Source organism: Rhineura floridana, chromosome 12, assembly GCF_030035675.1.
Source record: "Rhineura floridana isolate rRhiFlo1 chromosome 12, rRhiFlo1.hap2, whole genome shotgun sequence".
Taxonomy (NCBI): Eukaryota; Metazoa; Chordata; class Lepidosauria; order Squamata; family Rhineuridae; genus Rhineura; species Rhineura floridana.
This window is the reverse complement of record NC_084491.1, coordinates 8,702,630-8,724,776: the sequence shown is the minus strand read 5'-3', so window position 1 is coordinate 8,724,776 and position 22,147 is coordinate 8,702,630. Positions and strand designations below refer to the sequence as shown.

Below are 22,147 nucleotides of genomic sequence, written 5' to 3'. Positions count from 1 at the left end.
CATTTTGTATTGCAACTTTGAAAAATGTAATCTAGCATTAGCCAGTTATTGTACAATAATTAACTGCTTCACATGCTTTTAGTTAATAAAGCATAACAACTGCTTAACAGGTTATTACAAAACTACTCAGCTTAACAGACATATTCAAAAAGACATCTGGGTTTAGCGACTGCCGTTTTAAGAGGTTAAGCGTAGCTTAATTGCCTAAATTAAAGACTGGGCATAAAAGCACTTTGGGGAGGGTTAAGAAGCTACAATGTAGCACCAACTTTCCCAGTGTGCGTCATAGCAGAGAGGCAGAGAGAGAGAGAGAGAGAATGAAATCCTGCCTTATGGAATTGAACAAATGCATTTTGAAGATTACAGCCCATTGGATGAAGAAATGTGGAATGCTACCATCTAATGATGGTTTGGTAACAGATGAGCTGAGGGTTGCAGAGCTAAAAAAGAAAGAACTAGACACACAGACAGACACAGAATATCCTCAGGGGTATTGCTTTTGATAACGTACAAGTAACTTGGCTTAATATTTTAATATTCTGTCCTCCAAGGAATGCCTTTATAGTTCTTTGATTCTAGAAAAGGCATTCAGCTTATCTAGGAGGAAAGTACAGTAGGGCCCAACTCACGCAGCAGGTTATGTTCCAGGCCCCAGCCAAAAAGCAAAAACTGCCAGAAAGTGGGGCCCTACTGTATTCCAGCCGCCGCGCTCCCATCAGCTCCCCGCGCTCCAGCTGATCACTGTCAGCCGCAGCATGGCGGCTAGAGCTCCCCGCGCTCCAGCTGATCACCCTGCTGGTGCCGCCGTATTAGCAGAACACCGAAAAGCAGGGCACCAAAAAGCAGGGGCCTACTGTACTTAAACTCTTGGGAATCTAAAGCGGCTGCAGAGGACATTGTACATTATGTACTATACGGCCCATTCTGTGTACCCCTTAAGGATACTGTACCCCTTAGGAACAGTTTTTTTGGCAGAAATACCAGAATGGTTTGTTGGCAGGAATGACTGATAACATTTCTTCTTTTTATCAGGGACAGAGGTAATCACAACATAGAAAAACAGCTTTTATATGTAGCACCCACACCCACACACACACACACATATAAATCAGGCCAGTTGGAGACAGTATCATGTTAAAATGCCTTGGTTCATGCTGCCCAAATAGATTTGTAGATTATGGGACTCAAAATGCACGTGCTACAGTTTGCCAAGACAGATGGATCTAACGGACAGATGGACAGATGAATGACACTGAAAATATCAGGCTGTGTGATGGAGGTTGATTCTGTAGCCTCCATTTTCTTACCACCAGGTGAGATGAAGAAAAACAGGAGCCTGCACATGGACCATATAAGTGAGTTGCTTCAGGTTGTTTTTTTCATTCTTCCCCTCCACCCCAATTCATCCCAGTGCCCAGATATTTGGCACTGTCTTTTTATCCCTTTATCCTTGCTGCCTAAGGCAGGGATGGGAAGCCAGTGGCCCTCCAGATGTTACCGGCCTGCAGCTCCCACCGCCATGCTGGCTGAGGCTGATGGGAATTGGGTAAAAAGGTAAAGGTAAAGATGTCCCCGCACTCATAGTGCGAGTCGTGTATGACTCTTAGGGTGACGTCTTGTGACGTTTACTAGGCAGACCGTATATATGGGGTGGGATTGCCAGTTCCTTCCCCGGCCTTTCTTTACCCCCCAGCATATGCCGGGTACTCATTTTACTGACCACAGATGGATGGAAGGCTGAGTGGACCTCGACCCCTTTTACCGGAGATTCAACTTCCTCCTTTCGTTGGAATCGAACTCTGGCCTTGAGCAGAGCTTCGGCTGCGTTACCGCCACTTACCACTCTGCGCCATGGAGGGAATTGGGAGTCCAGGAAAATATGGAGGGTCACAGGTTCCCCACCCCTGGTCTAAAGGCTCTGGTAGCCCTTGGAATTTGTCTCCCTCTCCACTTCTGTGGTTGCCCCATCTTTTCGTCCCTAGTTGTCACCACAGCTCTAGCAACCTTGCAGCTACTTCCTCAGCTTCCTACTGGCCACACTTCCAGCTCCTCCCTTGGTCCAAAACACACACAAGAAGAATGGGGGGAGGGAATGTGATGGAGCAGCCGGTTTAGTCAGGTCACTGCCACAAACTGCATAACTGTCATATAGGAACAGTCATGAATTCCATGGACTGGGCAATCTTGGTTGTCTCATGTGGGCATCTTTCTTATAACAGGAGTTACAACCAAGTGAAGCACCAATGTACAACATTATTTGAGAAACATACCAGTGGCATCATCCGACTCCTCTCCACCCTGAGATCCTCTCTTTGAGGAGGGCCTGTGCCTGAGGGAGCCCTGTGGAGAGAGGTGGCGAAGATATCCTCTAGGGAACAGCTCACTTTCTTCCTCATCCTCCTCGTCCTCCATCTCAAAAGTGGGTTCCAGTTGAGGCATGGGCCTTTCGGAATCGGAGTCCTCAAAAGGCTCATCCAGGACCTCAGTTGTTTCAGAGATGGTTTCTGTCACAACGCTGCTGTTGTGATATTTGCGCTTACGGACCCGCCTTTTCCGGGGAATGGGCTTCTGCACAAACAACCAAAACCAAGCAACAGATGGTTACATACATCACAATTCAGAAAAACAAGTTAACCATGACTTAGTCCCGACTGCTTTCAATGAGAAGTAAACACAACTAAAAGGCAAAGTGGTCCTATGGTGGACAGAGTCCTGGCATTGCCAGCCCCACTTCCTATGCCTTGCTAGGCTCATGCCAGCCAGGTCAGAAACTAAGGGAAGTGGATGGAGAGAAATAAGCGCTCCAGGGCTGGTGCTATCTTTCCTCCCTTGTTAGGGGCATTTCAAGCAAACTGCTGCAGTTATCATCAAAGCACCAATGGTGGAGAAGGAACTGTAGCTGCAACAAGGAGGCCTCTGGAGACAGACCTCCTGCTCTGCTCATAGAGAGGGAGGTCCACAATATCCTATGGCCCCTGGACACCCCCTCAGGAGCACAGGATTACACACTTGGTCAGGATTTAACCCATTGCCTTTTCCTGACATGACGATGAACCTTTAGAACATGGATGGGGAATCTGTGGTCCACCGCATGTTGCTGTCCTACAATTCCAATCATCCCTGATATTTGGCCATTCTGGCTGGGGCTGATGGCAAGTGGAGTTCATCAACATCTAGAGCAGCCTTTCCCAACCAGTGTGCCTCCAGATGTTGTTGGACCACAACTCCCATCAGCCTCAGCCAGCATTGCCAATGGTCAGGAAAGATGGGAATTGTGGTCCAACAACATCTGGAGGCACACTGGTTGGGAAAGGCTGATCTAGAGGGCCACAGGTTCTCCATCCTTGACGTTAGAATATGCACCTCACAATATGCGAGTAGAAGCCTGACTAGGGCTACGTGTATGCCACAAATGTTCAGCAGAATAAACAAACTGTATATGGCAGTGGATTAAGAATTTGCTTCCTGGGAGTCTCTGCTTTCATTTAGTGGGAGAAAAAAGCAGCAGCAAAGTTTCTACCCTTTATGATTTAAGATGTGCTTGGAAGCGTAGGCAATCCCTGCTAAAATCCCAGAAGGTGGAAAACCTGCTGGACCAAGTGTCCACTGCCTGTGGGTGGGACTTCAGTGCCCGGTATTCCAGCCCCTTCCACTTAACTAGCAAAATCAGAGGGTGATACAAGTTTTCTCCTTGAGCTGCTTGCAAAATGGTAAATTTGCAAAACAACTTGGGCAGATAGCAACGTTCTATTTTTCTGGGGTCCCCCCCCCCCAATTAAACAGTACCCTCAGCCCTGAATATGATCCCCTTCTTACATTTACACCTAAAGCCTACAGGACTCTACAGCTTCCCAATGAACATACGCTATGCAATGAGAGAGACTAAATAGTCATGCAGAAGCCTGTGCAGGACAAAGGGGTTCAAACTAATATGTTTGGAGCTATAAGGACTGAACTGCATCATGGAGCTGCTAAGCCAAGAGATGGGGAGATAGGAGGACACACCTTTCGCTTCAAGGTGGGCTTGGTGAGAACTGGTGGGGAACTGGAGCAGGGGCTGACAGGCTCCTCCTCCTCCTCTTCACTACTCTCACTGAAGTGCCTCAGCAGTGTCCTGTCGCCCTCGCTGTGTCGCCGGCATATCCTTTCACATTCCTCAGAGATTCTGCTTTGGAGGGGCTCAAGGGTCTTCAGCTGACCTCGCCACACTTCCATGCCTTCGCTGTAACGCCTCTGGGTCACTGAGGGCTTTTCCCCGTTGCCGTATTGCCCGTGGGAGATGGCACATTTTTCCTCATCTTTACCAAAGTGGCCCCTGGGAGCTGGGGACTTTTCCTCACATTTGCCACATTGTCCCTGGGAGGAAGCGGTTCTCTCTTCACTCTCCCCAAACCTCCCTCGAGAGGCGGCGGCGGCAGCAGCAGCAGCAGCGGCGGCGGCTGCTTTCTCCTGACACTCCCCACAGCGCCCTCCCCTGGCCATTGCTGACTTCTCCTCTAAAAGCAGTTTCGAATCCTTCTCGGTGAAGGACTCCCGCAGCTTCTTGTTCTTCCGACTCCATCGGCCCCTACGTGGCGTCTGGCTGTTTGCAGGAAGACCAGCCAGGGGAAGACTTTGCTTGTTAGGCCGCAGAGAGTTGGCTGGAGTGACAACATCTGGCTTTTTTTCACTCTCCAGAGGAAAGTAAGACTGTCTCTCTTTTTTCTCCCAGGGTACAGATTTAATCACCTAGTGTGAAGAAAACCAAACAATTTTATCTAAGAGTTCCTCAAAACTGTTAAAAAAATGTGAATGTTATTCCAAATCACCGTATGAATGTTGATCTCTTGTGATTCTACACCTCCTGATCATATCCACCTTTTCTTTCTTCCCATTCTTTCCTCTAATCTTCCTCCCCCAGAGACACACCCTACTCCAACAAGTTCCTCCTAGGCCTCATCACCATTTCCCTTAATTTGCTGCCTTTGTTCCTAGGCCCCCAATTCTCCTCCACTCCCTCCCTGAGTGTTCCTTCATTTTCCCTCCTCTCATGGTATTTTCCAAAATGCCAGCTGCTGTTAGCAACACAAGAACATTCATCTCCTGCATTGGAAAGCCATGCCAACAACCATGGGAAACCTCACCCGAATGATTCCCTCAATCCTCATCCAGTCTGTATTAATTTACCTGGTTCCTACATAAGCTGCATTGGGAGGATTTTTTTCTAGAAAGGCAGGGTGATGAGACACAGATCAACTTGCTATACACCTGGCTCCTTAGTGCAATAGATCCAGGATTTTAAATGTGGAGAAGCCAAACTTCCAGAAGAGGAGCCATTGTTCACTACAGTACATGTTTTGGATGCACTGTGTCACAGATTCAATCCTAGAAAATTCTAGTTAAAGGATCTCAGGCTGCAGAGCTGAGGAGACCTCTGCCTGAGAATGCAAAGAGGAGCTATCAGTCATATCAGACATTGGGGTCATTTTCAGCTGTTTCAGCATGAGAACAAAGATAGGAGCCATTAGCAGTGAGGCTGATTACATGCCCTCTCAATTCCTGTCCACCATGGCTGGTAAAATCTAGTAGGAAGGAATTGTGTGGATGGGTCCAAGGAGCGGCCAATGCCTCACTATGTGAGGAAGTTATGTCTACCACCTAGTAAGAGGCAGTGGGACATGTACACACACCAAGAAGCCCTCCCTGGATCCAGAGGTTTAGAAAGCTAATTACCTAGTCTCTAATCAATTTCCTTTCTGAAAAAGGTGATTAAGAGGATAGTCAGCTGCAGGTGTGCCTGGCAGATTATCTAGACACATCTGACTGGTGCTAAAACTGGGCATACAAAGCAGCCTTGGTCATCCTGATTGGTGTTCTTTATGAGGAAAGACGTAGGGGTGTGTTCCTGTTGGTTCGCCTGGATCTCTCTATGGCTTTTGACCTTTCCAGTCCTTCTGGAACGATTCAGGGGGCTGGGAGTTGGAGGCAATGTATTACAGTGGTTTCTCTCCTACCTGCAGGGTCATTACCAGAAAGTAACACTATTTTATTTATTTGATTTCTTATTCGCTCTGTACCATAAGGTCCCAGGACAGGTTACAATAATAAAATATACAACTACAAAACAAATAAAAGTACTACCATAAAACAAGAAAAGTGTAAAAACAATTTAAAACTGCTCCATATGTAACACAATTAAAAATAATTCCTTATTTAAAAATACAGAAATTTAAAAATAATTCCATATATAAAGCCAGTTAAAAATTAGTTCCAATACAGACGTAAACTTGAGATAAAGATCCCCATGTAAATTGACATGTTGAAAGAGGAAGGTCTAGAACTAGAGGACTGGTGCTTGGACCCATGGCTTTTGAGCTGTGGCATCCCATAATGTTCATTCTGTCTCATATGATAATTCAACATCTGATAATACACAACTCACTCACTCACTCGCTCTCCCCCTCTCTCCATTCCATCTAAATCAGGAAGAACTATGAAGATGTTGGGATTGATGCCTGGCTGCAGTGATGGTCTAGATGCAGGCCAACAAACAGGAGGTGCTGTGAGTGGGCAAATCCCATGCCCAGGAATTAGGTGGGAAACCTGTTCTGAGAGAACAGCACTCCCCCTGAAGGTTCACAATCTGAAAGTATACCTGGAGTCCAACCTGTCACTGGAGACCCAAATGGTTTATGCCCAGGTTAGGCTGGTTTGCCAGCTATGGCCATTCTTGCACCACAGATAGTTTGGCCTCAGCTGTCCATGCTCCAGTGACTTCCTGTCTGGACTACTATAACATGCTCTGCATGGAGCAGCCCTTGAAGATGATCTGGAAGCTGCCATGAGTGCAGAATGTGGTTACTAAGTTGGTGAGTGGGGCAACCCAATGGGACCAGGTATCAGTGGTCCTGAAAGCACTGCACTGGCTGTCAGTGAGCTACAGGGCCAAATTTAAGGTGTTAGTACTGGCTCACAAAACTCTAAATAGCCTGGTACCCAAGTACTCCTCCCCCAACATTAGCTCTTCCCAGCTGGAACTGACCTTTGACAGGGCCTTCTTAGCAGTGGTTTCCCGCTTATGGAATGCCTCCCTAGTGAGGTGTCTCTCTCTCACTATTAGCACTCAAAAGGAGTTTTAAAACATTCCCGTTCACCCAGACATTTGACCAGACACTGTTCTGGGCAACCTTGAAATTGTTAACTGTGAGAATGTATAACTGTTTCAAAATGCTTTCAGAAGTTTTTAATGTTCTAAATGTTTAATTGTTTATTTTAATTTGTTATTTTGTTGTTTAGTGCCATGGGCTGCTTTAGAAGGGCTGGATACAAAGTTGAACAACAAGCAAACTAGACCAGGCTTTCCTATTTGGCCCATGAGGCTGCTTTGGGCAAGCCACATCCACCCACTCTACACAAGACATCATACATGACTTCAGGACTTCAAAGCACCCAAATCACCTGGTCTCACTTATGCCACCCACCTGTTAAATGTGGCCCATGAGGCAGATCATGATAAGGATCTGGCCTTTGGAGCCAAAACGTTTCCCCACTTCTGAGCTAGACTGTTTGTCCAGTTCAGTATAAGTAAGCTTCATATTTATTTATTTATTTCTACCCCATCTTTCCAAATAAAAGCCCACTCAATGCAATATGCATAGGAATGGAGCAAATAAATGCAGGCTGGATGAGATGAAGGGGATCCAATGTTTCAATCATGTTCCTGAGCAATTTACCACTGGCTTTTAGTCATCTATGCTTTCAAGTTACCTTTCAACCACTTTGCCATACATATGGATGTTGTGCTAAATGAGTCCACAATTGCAGGCATATATAAATAAGTATTTCACTCTAACCTCCACCTCTCTCTCCTTTTGCTGCTGCCGCTCTTCATTTTCCCCTTCTTCAGCTTCTTCTTCTTCTTCATCATCATCTTCATCTTCTTCTTCTTCATCCTCCGAAACCACAGAGTTTGAGACAATGACAGGAGTCCAGCGTAGACATTCTGGATCCACAGCTACAGGCCGGATATTCAGTTCCAGCTTTGACATATGGTCTTGGATAAGTTTCTCCCGCCGAACAATCACAAATCTGAGAAAGAGAAAAAAATTATTCAGTGAACGAACAACATGTAACAGGTAACAAATACAACAGGTAACAAATATGGGGAGAGAAATAAGGGACAACTGAATGGCTGATGCTTTACTGAGCAGCTGCCACAGTCTCTTGCATCAAGAAGCAAATAGACCAAGACAAGAGTATCTGAGGTGCACAAATAGGTGCTCATCCAATTAAAGTCAGTTGCAAAACCCTAATGGTGACAGACGTGTGCTTTGGCAAAACATTATGTGTAGGGCTTTCTTCCCCACTGTCCCTTACAACTTGCAGACCAGAATCGCACTAAGATGTAAAGCACAGGGATCTCTTCAAGGAACTTGAGCTTATGGCCACTGGTAAGGTACAATTCTAGTGCTCAGCAAGGTGAACAGCATAGAATAGTAGAGTTGGAAGGGGCCTATAAGGCCAGCCAAGTCCAACTCCCATCTCTGTTTTCATTCCTAAAGAATGCTATTTACCGCATCAAAATAGATGCAAAGTAGAATTTTAGTGTATTGCTGTAATACTTTGTGAGCTAGGATGTGCCTTGACAAAAGGGAATCTAAAGAGGTAAGGGATCCCTGACTCTAAAAATGTTTCAACATGTTTTATTGTACTGTAGTTTCTCAGTTTCATTGTTGTAATATTGTATTTGTTATTTTGTAAAGTGCTTAGAAACTGTTTTAAGTATTAAGCGGCATATATTAAATAAAAGAATCACACTTCTGCCCAATGTAATAGGTTTCCAGACCATCCTACCGCTGGAGTGAAGTGACCACAGAAAAAGGTTCCCTTTTAAATGGACTGTGGCAGAATTGCACTCAAGACATCATTAGAGAGCCCACTCAACATCATCCGTCCAAGAAAGAAATGGCTCACCCAAACACTGAGGTGTGATCCTTACAGCTGAATAAAGAATTTTTACAGGCAACTAAGCATCTGCTGTGGGGGGGGGAATTATCCATAAAGGAAGCCACAGACCTGAACTTACAAGATCTGAACAGGGTGGTTCATGACAGATGCTCTTGGAGGTCGCTGATTCATAGGGTCTCCATAAGTCGTAATCGACTTGAAGGCACATAACAACAACAACAACAATTGCTAAGGCAGAAATTGCAACCATCTCTAACTTCTGAAATGCAGTAATTGTGTTTTAAACAATGAAAATAAGTCCCAAAGCCAAAAGCTTGAGCAATGTCTGGCTCCAGTGCCTGAAGAAAGCAAATGGAAAGGAAACAAAGTAGCTGAGAGGTTTTTAAATAGTCTCTCTCTAAGAATGTGCAAAACTGCCAGGAAACCAATACAGCTTATTAAAAGACTACAAACTTACTCCACACGGTCAGGGGCCTGTGAACGCTGCAATTCCACTGGAGCATTGAAATGTAGCAATGTGTACAGAGTTGAGCTCCCTAAAAAAATTACAGCTTTTGACTTAAAGAAAATGCAAGTTTCTAGGTCTTATGACTGCATTATTATATTTGAAAATGTGTTGAAGTCTCAGAAGCCAGAGGGCTAGCCAAGTAAATCACATGGTGGAGCTTAAAGCCCCCTGCAATGCTAAAATTATACTAAACAAGAGAAAACATGCAATCTGATCAATCTGCATGATTTATACCAATGACAAAATTCAGCTGATCTTGGTACAGAGTTCTGATCGCTTGGGTTACAAAATTAAATTCTTTAGTTGCTCAGACTAAATGGTGAGAATAAGCAATGGTGTCTTCAGCAGCAGAAGTACCAACTGTGCTCTTTTGCCCTATGTATTGGCTTTGGGCTAACGCTCAACACAAGGAAATGCTCAGGCTGCACATGACACGTCAACTCTTCCCACGTCTCCAAACTGGAAGAGCAGCCTTCCTCTTCTCTGTGCTATTTGTGACTGCCGTACCCACCCCCCAAAAGCTAACAATATAGCCAATTTGCCACAAACCTACAAGTTACATAACTGCTCTTTTCTCCATTTTATCCTGCTCAGTGTTTTTCACTCTGCTGAGCCCTAGTAGTGATGTGGAGATGTTAAACCAAGAGATCTCATGATCAGGGCTGCATGTACCCATAGTAACATTACAATTCTGTATCTAAATTCTCTGCCAAGAAGAGCCACAATCTGCATATATTATGCAGCTTGTGCAAATCTGCATAATTTGTTTTATACAACTTAGTTCTACAATTATTACTGTTTGACATGAAGTTCCTGTTTCTGCTAGCTATGTTAGGGGGAGGGGGGGACTGTTCAAGGCACTGGAGCCCTACCCTGCGACCACAGGTGAAGGAGACCTGAGAGACTCTTCCATTTCCCTAAGTTGTCCAGCTAGGCCACTGCCTCGATCTAGCAGGCTCTTCTTATGTTTTTATGTCCTCATCCCCTACACGGGGTCATGTACTACCAACTGCTCAGAGGAAGGATTCTGATAACTTGCTATGCTTGGATATTGCCTACTGTGATTTTCATTAACATGTTTTGATACTACTTGTAACTCACCGTGAAAAGATTTGTGTCCTGAAAGGTAGAATTATAGTATACAAATTTAGCAATCCTTCTGGCTTCTCACATTTCAAAAGACATTGCCCACACTTTCAAACAGAGCTCCAGAACCATAAGAGTTAGAAATCTAGATAGCTTTTCCCCTCCCCACTTAAGAGGAAGCTGAATTCTGCACCCAAAATGTCTGCACTTTTGCAATGCTCCCACAGAAATCTACTGTTGGGCACAACCCTGTCTTTGATCATGATCCTGCCATTTCTGGCCAATTCCTGCCAGAGAAGAAACTGGGCTATGATGCTCACTGATCATTTCGGAAATCAAGCATTCGCAGGTGGTGCAGGGTTGAAGTGATGTCTTGGGGGCAGATGCCTGTCAGTTTGCTTAGCTTCTTGATGCTGATCTGCTTGTCATTTTGGTGATAAAGGCACTCCAAGATTACGCTTTTCCAATAAGCCATGTAAGAGAGACGACCCAAATCAGATAACGGCTTCTCTGGGGATCCTGCTTGACCTTCACGTTTAGATAGGAGATAACCTGAGAGAAAACAGAAAGCACTTTAGGACTGGGTTCTATAAGGCTGCTCCGTGTTACTCCCAACCAACCCTATGTGAGTGTCTGCTCTTCAGGAAATCTGGTTGGAAGCTGAGGACACAAAAGGGAAAAAGCCACCACAATGGTTCAAATGTGGTCCACAGTCTCTGAAGCTCATCAACATCTGCCCCCTTCCAAACAGATGTAGCCAGGAGACACATGATTCTACTCTGTGCTGAAGACATTCTGAATTATTCAGATGCATGGATAGAAATTTAGAACTGCTCAATAATCTGGACACTCTCTGATCAAGGCCCTCAATTAGTGAGACGGGCAAGCAATTCCCACACCCAGGCATCAAGAAGTGCTCAGCACCAATTCTGCAGGGGTCACAGAAGTAAATGCTGGTGATAACACACACTCTGAAGAGCATTTCTGCATCTGTCTGTTGTTGGATATAAACAGTGCCACTAGGTGGCAAATTTTTTTCTGTTATAGCTAACAAGTGAGATTTGCAAGAAGATAATGAATTACGGAACACCTCCTGTTCAATGCTCCAGCCGGCAAACCGTGCCCTCTTCCAGACCCACCTTTCCATATTTTCCCCAACAGACACCGTTGCCGCTGAGCATCCCCCAGCCCCTCATTGGGTTGTTTGGGGATTTTTCCCCTCCCTTGGATTCCTCCCTTCCCAAAGCATGCCAATACCTTTCTCTTGTTTCTTAGCAGCCCTGTTTTGGCTATAATCCCTTTGGTGCTCCCAGCTGAGCTTGCTATTAGAGGGAACGATATGCATTGAGACAGGCAGGTAGTGCCTCCAAACGGTCACAACAGCTGAAATTCCCAAGCCACCACAGACCATTCTAATGCAGCATTAAGAAGCAGTTGCTAAAGGAGGAGGCTCATAAAACTCCTATCTTTAATTAGGGAAATGAGATATTTCAAGAACTATTTCAAACACAAGTAAGACTCTGTATTCATAGGTGCCCACATAACGAATAACTTGAGTGGCCTATATTGGGGAACTATATATTTTTATCGCTATAAGCCACTTTGAGATCTAGACTGAAAAGCAGGATATAAATTATTAAAATAAAACCCTTTTGTAATTTAGTACTGTAAACCCAAGCAGAACAACACATTATGGGCTACTGGAAAACTGTTTGCAAGTCCAGCCTTAGGAATTATTTTACAGGATTAGAAATGCAGATTCTGAACAGGGACACTCAAAAACGCCTACATGGACAGGGAATTCCAGCATATTTTGGGCCCATTTTCTGGCCCACTCTCTTTGGGTCAACACAAGATTAGTTTGGAACTTGAACTCCCAACACTTATCTCTCAAACATGTCTGGTTTATTCCTGGGTATTTAGGCCAAATCAGACTTTCCTTGCCCTCTTTCTACATTTTTAGTACTTCCCACAGTACTTCTTTTTCACTCTAGCTGTTTTCAAACAGCAGGTTGTTTTGTTTCATTCAACCTTGGTAGATCCAGAACTCACCCATTAACTAGGGACCAATGACATTTGTATCAGACACATTATTTTTACCTTTCCTACCTCTAGATGTGCTTTTTTCTGTCTTCCTCTTCTCTCCCTTCCTTCATTCTCAAGAGGATTATCCTGAAACCACTGATGTGAGCCACTTTATGGCAGACCTCTTGTGGACTCTAGTCCACAAAAACATATGCCAAAATAAGTTAGTGTCTTTATGGTGCCACAAGACTTTTTCATGCAACACGGTGATCTAGTTGTGGACCAGGCCTTCCATTTGAAGCAGGTTGTTTAAAGGACACTCTTGATGATCCTAATGGGACACAGGGCCCAAGAGATTTAAGATATACTGGTGATATGAAGCCTCTCAGTCATGGAACACAACTATAGACTACCCCACATGACTTGTCTTCATCAGCAGGCAAACTACAATATTACATTCTAGCTGCTGCCTTTGAAAGCAGGGGTGGAGAAAGCAGGGTCAAAAGCAGACTCTCCAAATGTTGCTGGGCTCCAACTCCCATCAGCCCCTATCAGCATGGCCAATGGTCAGGGATGATGGGAGTTTGTCCAGCAGCATCTGGAGAGCCACAGGTTCCCTTATCCCTGTTCTGTAACACATGTTGTTTATTTCTAATAATGAGCAAGTGAGAATCATAATTCCTTCAAGAATCATAATGTAGACCTCACTCTTCACTATAAGGGAAGATGTCCAACTGGAGATGATGGTCAATGATCAACTAAAGAGCAGCCTCCTCATTTGAAAAACAGAGGGACTTGGCAAACAGGTGGTTACCTTGGCTTTGGAACTTGCTTTTTGCCATCCCTCCAGAAAGCAACATGGCTGTATTTCCTTTACATATGATGCAACCACCATTGAGCCCCACAGATAAGACACTTTTGTTTTTTCAACTGCATTGGCTACCAATTCATTTCAGGCTCAATTCAGAGTGCTAACAAACAACTTTCAAGCCCTAAGCGGTTTGGAACCAGAAAACTTAAAGGAGAGCCTCCTCCCATAAGAGCCTGCTAGATCTCCAAGATAACTGGAGAGCCTCTCCTGCATTCCTTTATCCAAGGTTCATCTGGGACTCCAGCAGAAGAGGGCCTTGTCTGTGGCAGTACCCAGGTTGTGGGACTCCCTGCCACCCTGGGAGAGATGCCAGGCTCCCAACTTACCTTTTTGCTGTGTTATTTTTTTGCTTAACCTGATTAGCTAATTATTTCTGTTTTTATTAAAACATGTATACCTTGCTTTCCCCTTTCAATTTAGAAGCACCCATGGCAACTCATTATCAATAATTCAAACAGTTTTAAGCAAAGATCAAAACTTTATTACAACATTATTAATAAAAGAAATAATCATTTTACTTAAAACAATCAAGAATGTTTAACAGAATACAGAAATTTAATCTTTTTTAGCAACAAATGCAGGTTTCAATGTTCAAAATTGAACAGAAAAACTGAACCTCCATCTTCCATTTCCACAACTCATAGTATAGGCACATATCTTAGAATAAGTTTATTCTTCAGACCAATGTTTATAATGGGAAATTAAACATCAGCAGCCATATAGATATGCCATGATAACCAGCAGGACCAACTAAAAACATTTTGCTGCCCAAGATGAAAGACAAGATAGTGCCCATCTCCATTCTACACACAGAAGCCACCCAGACTGGCAGATAAATCTCACTTCAATGCTGACAAAAGCACAGTATCCTCTATCACAACAGAAAGCTTTGGGAAGCAGGGCAGGCTCTGTGGCGTACGCAGCTCTGTCCACCAAAATAGGCAAATAGCCAGGGGGCTAAAAAGGAAAGGCTGGTCTTCCCCCACCATAACCAGCAGCAGCTGCTGCCTGAGGTAGCTGCTCTGCTCTGCCTAATAGTAGAGCTGGCCCTGGTGATCAGTTTTACTCTGCTCTGAAAGAAGAAACCCACCTTCTGATGTAGTAGGTTTGCATACTAGTCAATTTCCTTGATCAGTTTGTATTTCAATTTTATTCAGTCAGGAATAGAGATAAATGTATGTTATTGTTAATCTGCTTTCTCGTTTTTCAATTTATCTGTTTTTACCAGGTGATATTTTTAAAACAATTGTTGCTGGGTTGAGTCCCACTACTCTGCTGTGGCCTGACCTATGGTGTGCTGCAACAGCAACTCTACTGTCATGGAAATATACAGTACAAAAAATTAAGAAATAGGTCTCTAAAGGCATTTCTCGGTTAAAGGTGGGTCCCAGGTGTGAGAAGGATGAAGACTATTGGTAACTGATTTGATGAGTTTAATTCTTTAGTAGCCAGCCTTGCATGATATATTGGAAAAGGATAGAATACAAACATTCTTATAAACATATAAAACTTCCCTTCCTAGTTGTGTGGAGAGGAAGAAGAGAGAGCACTGAAACCCAATGTTAAATGTCCTGCAACTGACATGTGAAAGAGAAGGAGGCCATGTGTGCATGCATGTGAGGTGCAAAAAAGCAGCAGGAAAGAAAGTATGTTGGCTGGAATCCCAAAAGGTAGACAATTCAGAAACTAATGGTTTTGAAATCAAGTGCAACCTAAAAAAACACTGGTGGAGAACTGTATGGTTTCGTAAATTGTAATATGAAGCCAAATGTATGAAAATGAGAAGATGCTTACTGAAGTCAATGAGGAACCTGCCATAGCCCTTGCGCTGGTATTGGGGAAGAATCATTATGCAGGAAACGTTGTATTTCTGCTGGCAATGCTTCTCCTAGTAAAAGAGAGAGACACAAACACAGACTAATAATAATAACAACAACAACAACAACAACAGTGGCTCTCCAGGAGCTCAATTACAGAAAGTCTTCCCAGTACTGCTACCTGTGATCTTTTAAAAATGCCAGAAGAATGAACCTGGGACCTTCTGTAAGGAAAGTATGTGCACTACCCACCAGAGTTATATCCCTTCCATTTAAGACATTATTCCAGAGTGTTGTATTTATCGCAAACTTGTAGCCTACCTCCACACAAAAGGATTTTTCACGTCCTCACAGATCTCCAAAGCAACAAAGTTGTTTTTTTTGGGGGGGGGAAGGGTATTAAGACAAAATCAAAACCAATCTGCATGTGGAATTGTGGAGATAGGATAGCCACAGATTACAGCTGTAAGATTTCCTTTTCTGAAAGTTTGTTGAAGCAAAAACAGCTGTGGTTTTTGTGTGTTTTTTTTTGCTGGGGGGGGGGAGAGAACGTAAAGACAGGCCTTTCAAACATAACGCCCTGCTCCTGTGTGAGGAATACTAAAGCCACATTCAGCCTCAATGGTCTCTTTTCCAAAGTGCAAACAAAAGCTTTGAAATGAGATCAGCATCTGATTTGAGAAGCAAGCTCGGTGGAGGTAACAATTAATGTTTACTTCGCCAACTAGCTCTACTCTTCACCACCCGAGGGACTAGGAAGTCATTTAAAACCCTCTCCCCTCAGAGCTGCCAGGCTGGAATTCACACTCCTTGGAGGATACACTCTGTTCAACAGCATAAAGAAGAAAGCTGGTCTTATTAACTGCTTCAGTTCCCTGGATTCTGCCTACGCAGAATTTTTAAGGCCGTTTGGCATGTAAAAAATTGTACCCATTGCTTTAGAAGTGGGACTGGATACTTAAATCCAGTACAGTTATGTGAGAATAATTTTCAGTTCACAGTGTCAGACTTACCACTCAATCCCAATCATATTTACTCAGATACAAGTCATACCAGTTTGAATAGACATTCCCAGAGGCATGGTCTTAGAATGGTGGCCTTAAAATAGGAATTATGACACAGAGACTTTACAGGGAGAACAAAGGAAAGTTAACTGCCTTCTTGATCTTTGGCCAGTCAGTATGCCACAAATTCACAGCAGCATAAAAAAAGTGTGGAATGCAGTATTGGATGCAGAATTCAGTTTACAGAGAGTCTTAGCTTTAAAAACACGTTCCCAGCCTTTTTCTGACTGATAGCACATGCCTGAAAAAGTGCATGGACAACGCCTACCAAAATGTGAGGATGCTAAATTCCCACAGTTGAGCAAGGGATTGAGGTGCCTTGTCACCTCTCTTCATGACTAGCAGGAACAGAGCAACAAATTAGTAAAAACTGCATTACAGTAGGGCCCCACTAATATGGCGGGTTACGTTCCAGACCCCTGCCTAAAAGCGAAACCACCGAAAGGCAGAACTCAGTCAATAAAATGGTGCCGAAAAATGCCGTAAAAGCGGAACAAGCACCGTATGAGTGGGGCCTTACTCTAACTGAAAGCCACCGTATTAGCAGAATGCCGAAAAGCAGGGCCCTACTGTATTCACCTTTTCACCATCTGATATTTGGTGCACAGAACAGACATGGTCTTACTGTCAGGACATTAAGATAACATCTACAAGTTGAAATCCAGGTGTGAGTTTGATCTTTACACCACTCACCTTGGAGAAATAGCCAACAAGATGGCAGCCCTTCATGTCATTTTGCGTCAGCACATAGAAAAGAAATGGCTCCACATCATAATAGAGTGTCTTATGATCCAGGAAGAGTTTTGCCAATAGACACAAGTTCTGGCAGTAAATGGTACTGACGTTGCCATCCACCTTAGAGAAATGGAGAACAGGTTAAGATACTATCCCATATAAACTGCTAGCACGCAACAACAAAATGTGGTTCAATTAAGCCAGGTGGGATTACACCAAATAAAGACATATCAACTAATGGCTTGTAGCTTTGAGAACTAAAGAATGCAGTTTAGGGTAAGCAGTCATTTTGATAAAAGCCCAAAGTGGCCAGCGCTCCCAAGTCTATCACCTTTTCCCCAAGATGTATATACAAGGCCAAGAATATTAAGAATTTAACTTCTTTCTTGGAGCCCATTCTTACTGAAGGGACCAAGACGCTCATTAAATGTCTCACAAATAACAGAGCCCTTTATTTTAAAAGAATATATACATATGTTGTTGTTGTTGCTGTTATGTGCCTTCAGGTCGACCACGACTTATGGCGACCTTATGAATCAGTGACCTCCAAAAGCATCTGTCATGAACCACCTTGTTCAGATCTTGTAAGTTCAGGTCTGTGGCTTCCTTGATGGAATCAATCCATCTCTTGTTTGGCCTTCCTCTTTTTCTACTCCCTGCTGTTTTTCCCAGCATTACTGTCTTTTCTAGTGAATCATGTCTTCTCATGATGTGTCCAAAGTATGATAACCTCAGTTTCATCATTTTGGCTTCTAGTGGCAGTCCTGGTTTAATTTGTTCAATTATTTGTCTTTTTCGCAGTCCATGGTATGCACAAAGCCCTCCTCCAACACCACGTTTCAAATGAACTGATTTTTCTCTCATCCACTTTTTTCACTGTCCAACTTTCACATCCATACATAGAGATCGGGAATACCATGGTCTGAATGATCCTGACTTTAGTGTCCAGTGATACAGCTTTGCATTTGAGGACCTTTTCTAGTTCTCTCATAGCTATCCTCCCCAGTCCTAGCCTTCTTCTGATTTCTTGTCATTGTCATTGTCTCCATTTTGGTTAATGACTGTGCTGAGGTATTGATAATCCTTGACAAGTTCAATGTCCTCATTGTCAACTTTAAAGTTACATAAATCTTCTGTTGTCATTACTTTAGTCTTTTTGACATTCAGCTGTAGTCCTGCTTTTGTGCTTTCCTCTTTAACGTTCATCAGCATTCGTTTCAAATCAGGTTTCTGCTAGTAGTATGGTATCGTCTGCATATCTTAAATTATTGATATTTCTCCCTCCAGTTTTCACACCTCCTTCACCTTGGTCCAATCCCGCTTTCTGTATGATATGTTCTGTGTATAAATTAAACAAATAGGGTGATAAAATACACCCCTGTTTCACACCCTTTCCGATTGGGAACCAATCGGTTTCTCCATATTCTGTCCTTACAGTAGCCTCTTGTGCAGAGTATAGGTTGCGCATCAGGACAATCAGATGCTGTGGCACCCCCATTTCTTTTAAAGCATTCCATAGTTTTTCATGATCTACACAGTCAAAGGCTTTGCTGTAATCTATACAGCACAGGGTGATTTTCTTCTGAAATTCCTTGGTCTGTTCCATTATCCAACGTATGTTTACGATATGATCTCTGGTACCTCTTCCTTTTCTAAATCCAGCTTGGACGTCTGGCATTTCTTGCTCCATATATGGTAAGAGCCTTTGTTGTAGAATCTTGAGCATTACCTTTACTTGCATGGGATATTAAGGCAATAGTTCGATAATTACTGCATTCCCTGGGATCCCCTTTCTTAGGAATTGGGATGTATATGGAACGCTTCCAGTCTGTGGGCCATTGTTTAGTTTTCCATATTTCTTGACAGATTTTTGTCAAAATTTGGACAGATTCAGTAGCTTGTAGCAGCTCTATTGGTATGCCATCTATTCCTGGTGATTTGTTTCTTCCAAGTATTTTAAGAGCAGCTTTCACCTCGCATTCTAAAATTTCTGGTTCTTCCATGAATGAATCTGTCATCCTGGCATCTCTTTTATAGAGTTCTTCAGTGTATTGCTGCCATCTTCCTTTTATTTCATCTCAGTCAGTCAGTGTGTTCTCCTGTTGATTATTCAACATCCCTACTCTTCGTTTAAATTTCCCTTTCATTTCTCTAATCTTTTGGAACAGGGCTCTTGTTTTACCTTTTTTGTTGTCCTCTTCTATTTCTATACAATAACTATTGTAATAGTTCTCTTTGTCCCTACGTACTAGTCGCTGTACTGTTGCATTTAGGGTTCTGACTGTGTTTCTATCTCCTCTCGCTTTTGCTTTCCTTCTCTCTTTAACCAGTTTAAGACTTTCTTCAGTCATCCATTGAGGTCTTTCTCTCGTTTTAACTAGAGGTATAGTCTTTTTGCATTCTTCCCTGATAATGTCTCTAACTTCATTCCATAGTTCTTCTGATTCTTTGTCAACTAAGTTTAAAGCCTCAAATCTGTTCCTAATTTGATCTTTATATTCTTCTGGGGTGTTATTTAAATTGTATTTTGGCATTATGATTGCTTTGCTGTTCTTCTTTAGCTTTACTCTGATTTTCAATACAACCAGTTCATGATCTGTACCACAGTCTGCTCCTGGTCTTGTTTTTGCAGAAAGTATGGAACTTCTCCATCTTCTGCTACCAATTATATAATCAGTTTGATTCCTATATTGACCATTTGGTGATGTCCACATGCACAGTCATCTTTTCAGTTGCTCAAAAAATGTGTTTGTGAGAAACAAATTATTGGCTTCACAGAATTCAATAAGTCTTTCTCCTGCTTCATTTCTGTCTCCTAGGCCCCATTTCCCCACAATTCCTAGTTCTTCTCTGTTCCCTACTTTGCATTCCAGTCCCCCATCTTGTTTTGGTGTGTGATCAATTTCTTCCTGTACTTCTATGTAAAATCTCTCCAATTCCTCTTCTTCTGCATTGGCCGTTGGCGCAGAGACTTGGATGATGGTTATGTTAATAGGTTTCCCGTTTAATCTCACTGATATCACTCACTCAGACCTTGCGTTGTAGCTCCCGATTGCTTTTGCTACATCACTTCTCACTATTAAAGCAACCCCATTTCTTAATTTCTCATTTCCTGCATAAAATATGTTGTAGTTGCCTGATTGAAAATGTCCCATTCCTGTCCATTTTAGTTTGCTCATGCCAAGTATTGTAATGTTGATGCTTGACAATTTCTAACTTTCCCTGGTTCATGCTTCTCACATTCCATGTTCCTATTGTGTGTGTCGTACAACTCTGGACTCTCCTTTCGCATCTGTGCACATGAGCCTCTGGGCTTCCTTTTGGCTTTGACCCAGCTGCATCATTAGTCACAGCGCTACTCGTACTTGTCCTTTGTTCTTCCCCAGTAGCTCGGTGAGTGGCTTCTGACCTGGGAGTCTCATCTTCCAGCACTCTCTCGTGTTGCATTTTGGATACTCTGTTCACAGGGTTTTCATGGTAAAAGATATTCAGAGGTGGTTTACAATTGCCTTCCTCTGAGTTTGGATGCAACTTAGTCTGGTGTCTCAGCTTTGACCATTCTGCCGTGGGTGCCCCTGCTAGGAGTCTAGCCTCTTGGTCTAGACTCCTGACGGCATTGCTCTCAGCTTCTTCAACACTCTCAAACCCCCTCACCACGTTAAGGTGTGCATCCTAGAGGGGGATATACATATATAAATATATAATAAATATGGGAGTCTGTGCTAAATCCATCCCCTGCCTATCACTTCTCCACTACAGGTAGTTCTGCCCAAGGTGGGCTGCCCTCAACCTCCCAAAGGCAGGATTTCAAGCATGATTACATTACAATGGAGTCTATGCTCTTGAGCCAGTTCTTACTCTAGGAAGTTCACAGTAGATTATGGCCCAGATTTTTATTCCATCGGGCAGGCACTTAAACAGCAGCTAACAATCTTTGAAACTCACCTCAAAGACTGAAACGTTGCTCTTCCGGTAAATTTCATTGGCTGGAGGATGAAACCAACCACACTTCTTCATGTGCTGCTGGAGGATAGTTCTGCTTTTCATATACTTGAGACAGAATTCACAAATGTACAGCTTAGGCAGCCTGTAAGATGAAACGTGCTTTTAAACATTTCCTCAAAACACAGAAGACATGGATGTATTAAGCTGTTTTGCAAGGATACAAAATGTTGCTCTACTATGGAAAAAAATAAAAATATCCATTGCACTAAAGCTGGGTATACATGAGGCAAGACAAACAAAAACGCCATTAACAGCAGGTTAAAACATGCATTTGTTGGATGCAGTTACTGAGGATGAAGGGCTTGATGTAGACCTTTTGGGGTTACTTCCAGCCTATAGTTTACCAAGAGTGTCCCCATCACTGGAAATGAAGCTGGAGTTGGACCCCAGGTCCTTTCCCAGTCCTCCCCACTCCCTCATTTTATGAAACTGGCAACTGCATGTTTAGAAACAATCGTTCCAGTTTCAGTAAAATAATTGTATTCTTTTGCTTATTTGCTGTTTAAGTACTGTGGATAAAGCAAAGTATTTCAGCATGATGGAAGGAACCTCAGTTTTTATTATTCCCAATGCTTACTGCAGTGATCACTAAATGTCGTCAGGTACCAAGACACCTGGTTTTCACTAGTCATAAGTACAGCAGAGATGTGCCTATACTGTATGTCAGGATGATCGAGTGAAGAAGAGGAACCTAGCACAATTTAACACATTGACATTTCTACACTTTTGTTTTAAAGCACATTTCTAACGCTCACAAAATTGCAAAGGTGCTGTAATATGTGGGCAATGTCTTTAGCGTCGATAAGAAAAGCTGTGGCAGAAGGGGGATGAGGGGGACTGGGCAGAGTTTCAAAATCCAGTGCCCACAATCCTTGCTACTATTTTTGCACACCAGCCACCACACTCAGATTTCCATGGTCTTTTCTGTCTCCACCCTCCTGTTTCACAGTCCTTGCTAAAAATATTCAAAATTCCTTGAAAGTTTCAACCTTGAAAATAGACTTATGCTAAATAAGCAAATACATATATTTACTTACACTGCATAATTTAACCTGGTCACACACTTGTTTTGAACAGAAGACATGCAATC

At 43.1% G+C, this 22,147-nt stretch overlaps 1 protein-coding gene across 2 annotated transcripts in view; it reads right to left on the bottom strand.

The window, feature by feature from the left end:
* The window catches only part of KAT6A (lysine acetyltransferase 6A), a 77,934-nt gene that overhangs the window by 5,861 nt on the left and 49,926 nt on the right, over positions 1-22,147 (bottom strand). For both annotated transcript variants that reach the window (XM_061592298.1, XM_061592299.1), the window contains exons 10-16: positions 20,998-21,139; positions 17,011-17,172; positions 15,231-15,324; positions 10,861-11,092; positions 7,833-8,067; positions 4,006-4,728; positions 2,271-2,568 (exon numbers count right to left, since the gene is read on the bottom strand). In XM_061592298.1, the coding sequence (XP_061448282.1) occupies positions 2,271-2,568; positions 4,006-4,728; positions 7,833-8,067; positions 10,861-11,092; positions 15,231-15,324; positions 17,011-17,172; positions 20,998-21,139 (1,886 nt within the window). The remainder of the gene's footprint in view (positions 1-2,270; positions 2,569-4,005; positions 4,729-7,832; positions 8,068-10,860; positions 11,093-15,230; positions 15,325-17,010; positions 17,173-20,997; positions 21,140-22,147) is intronic.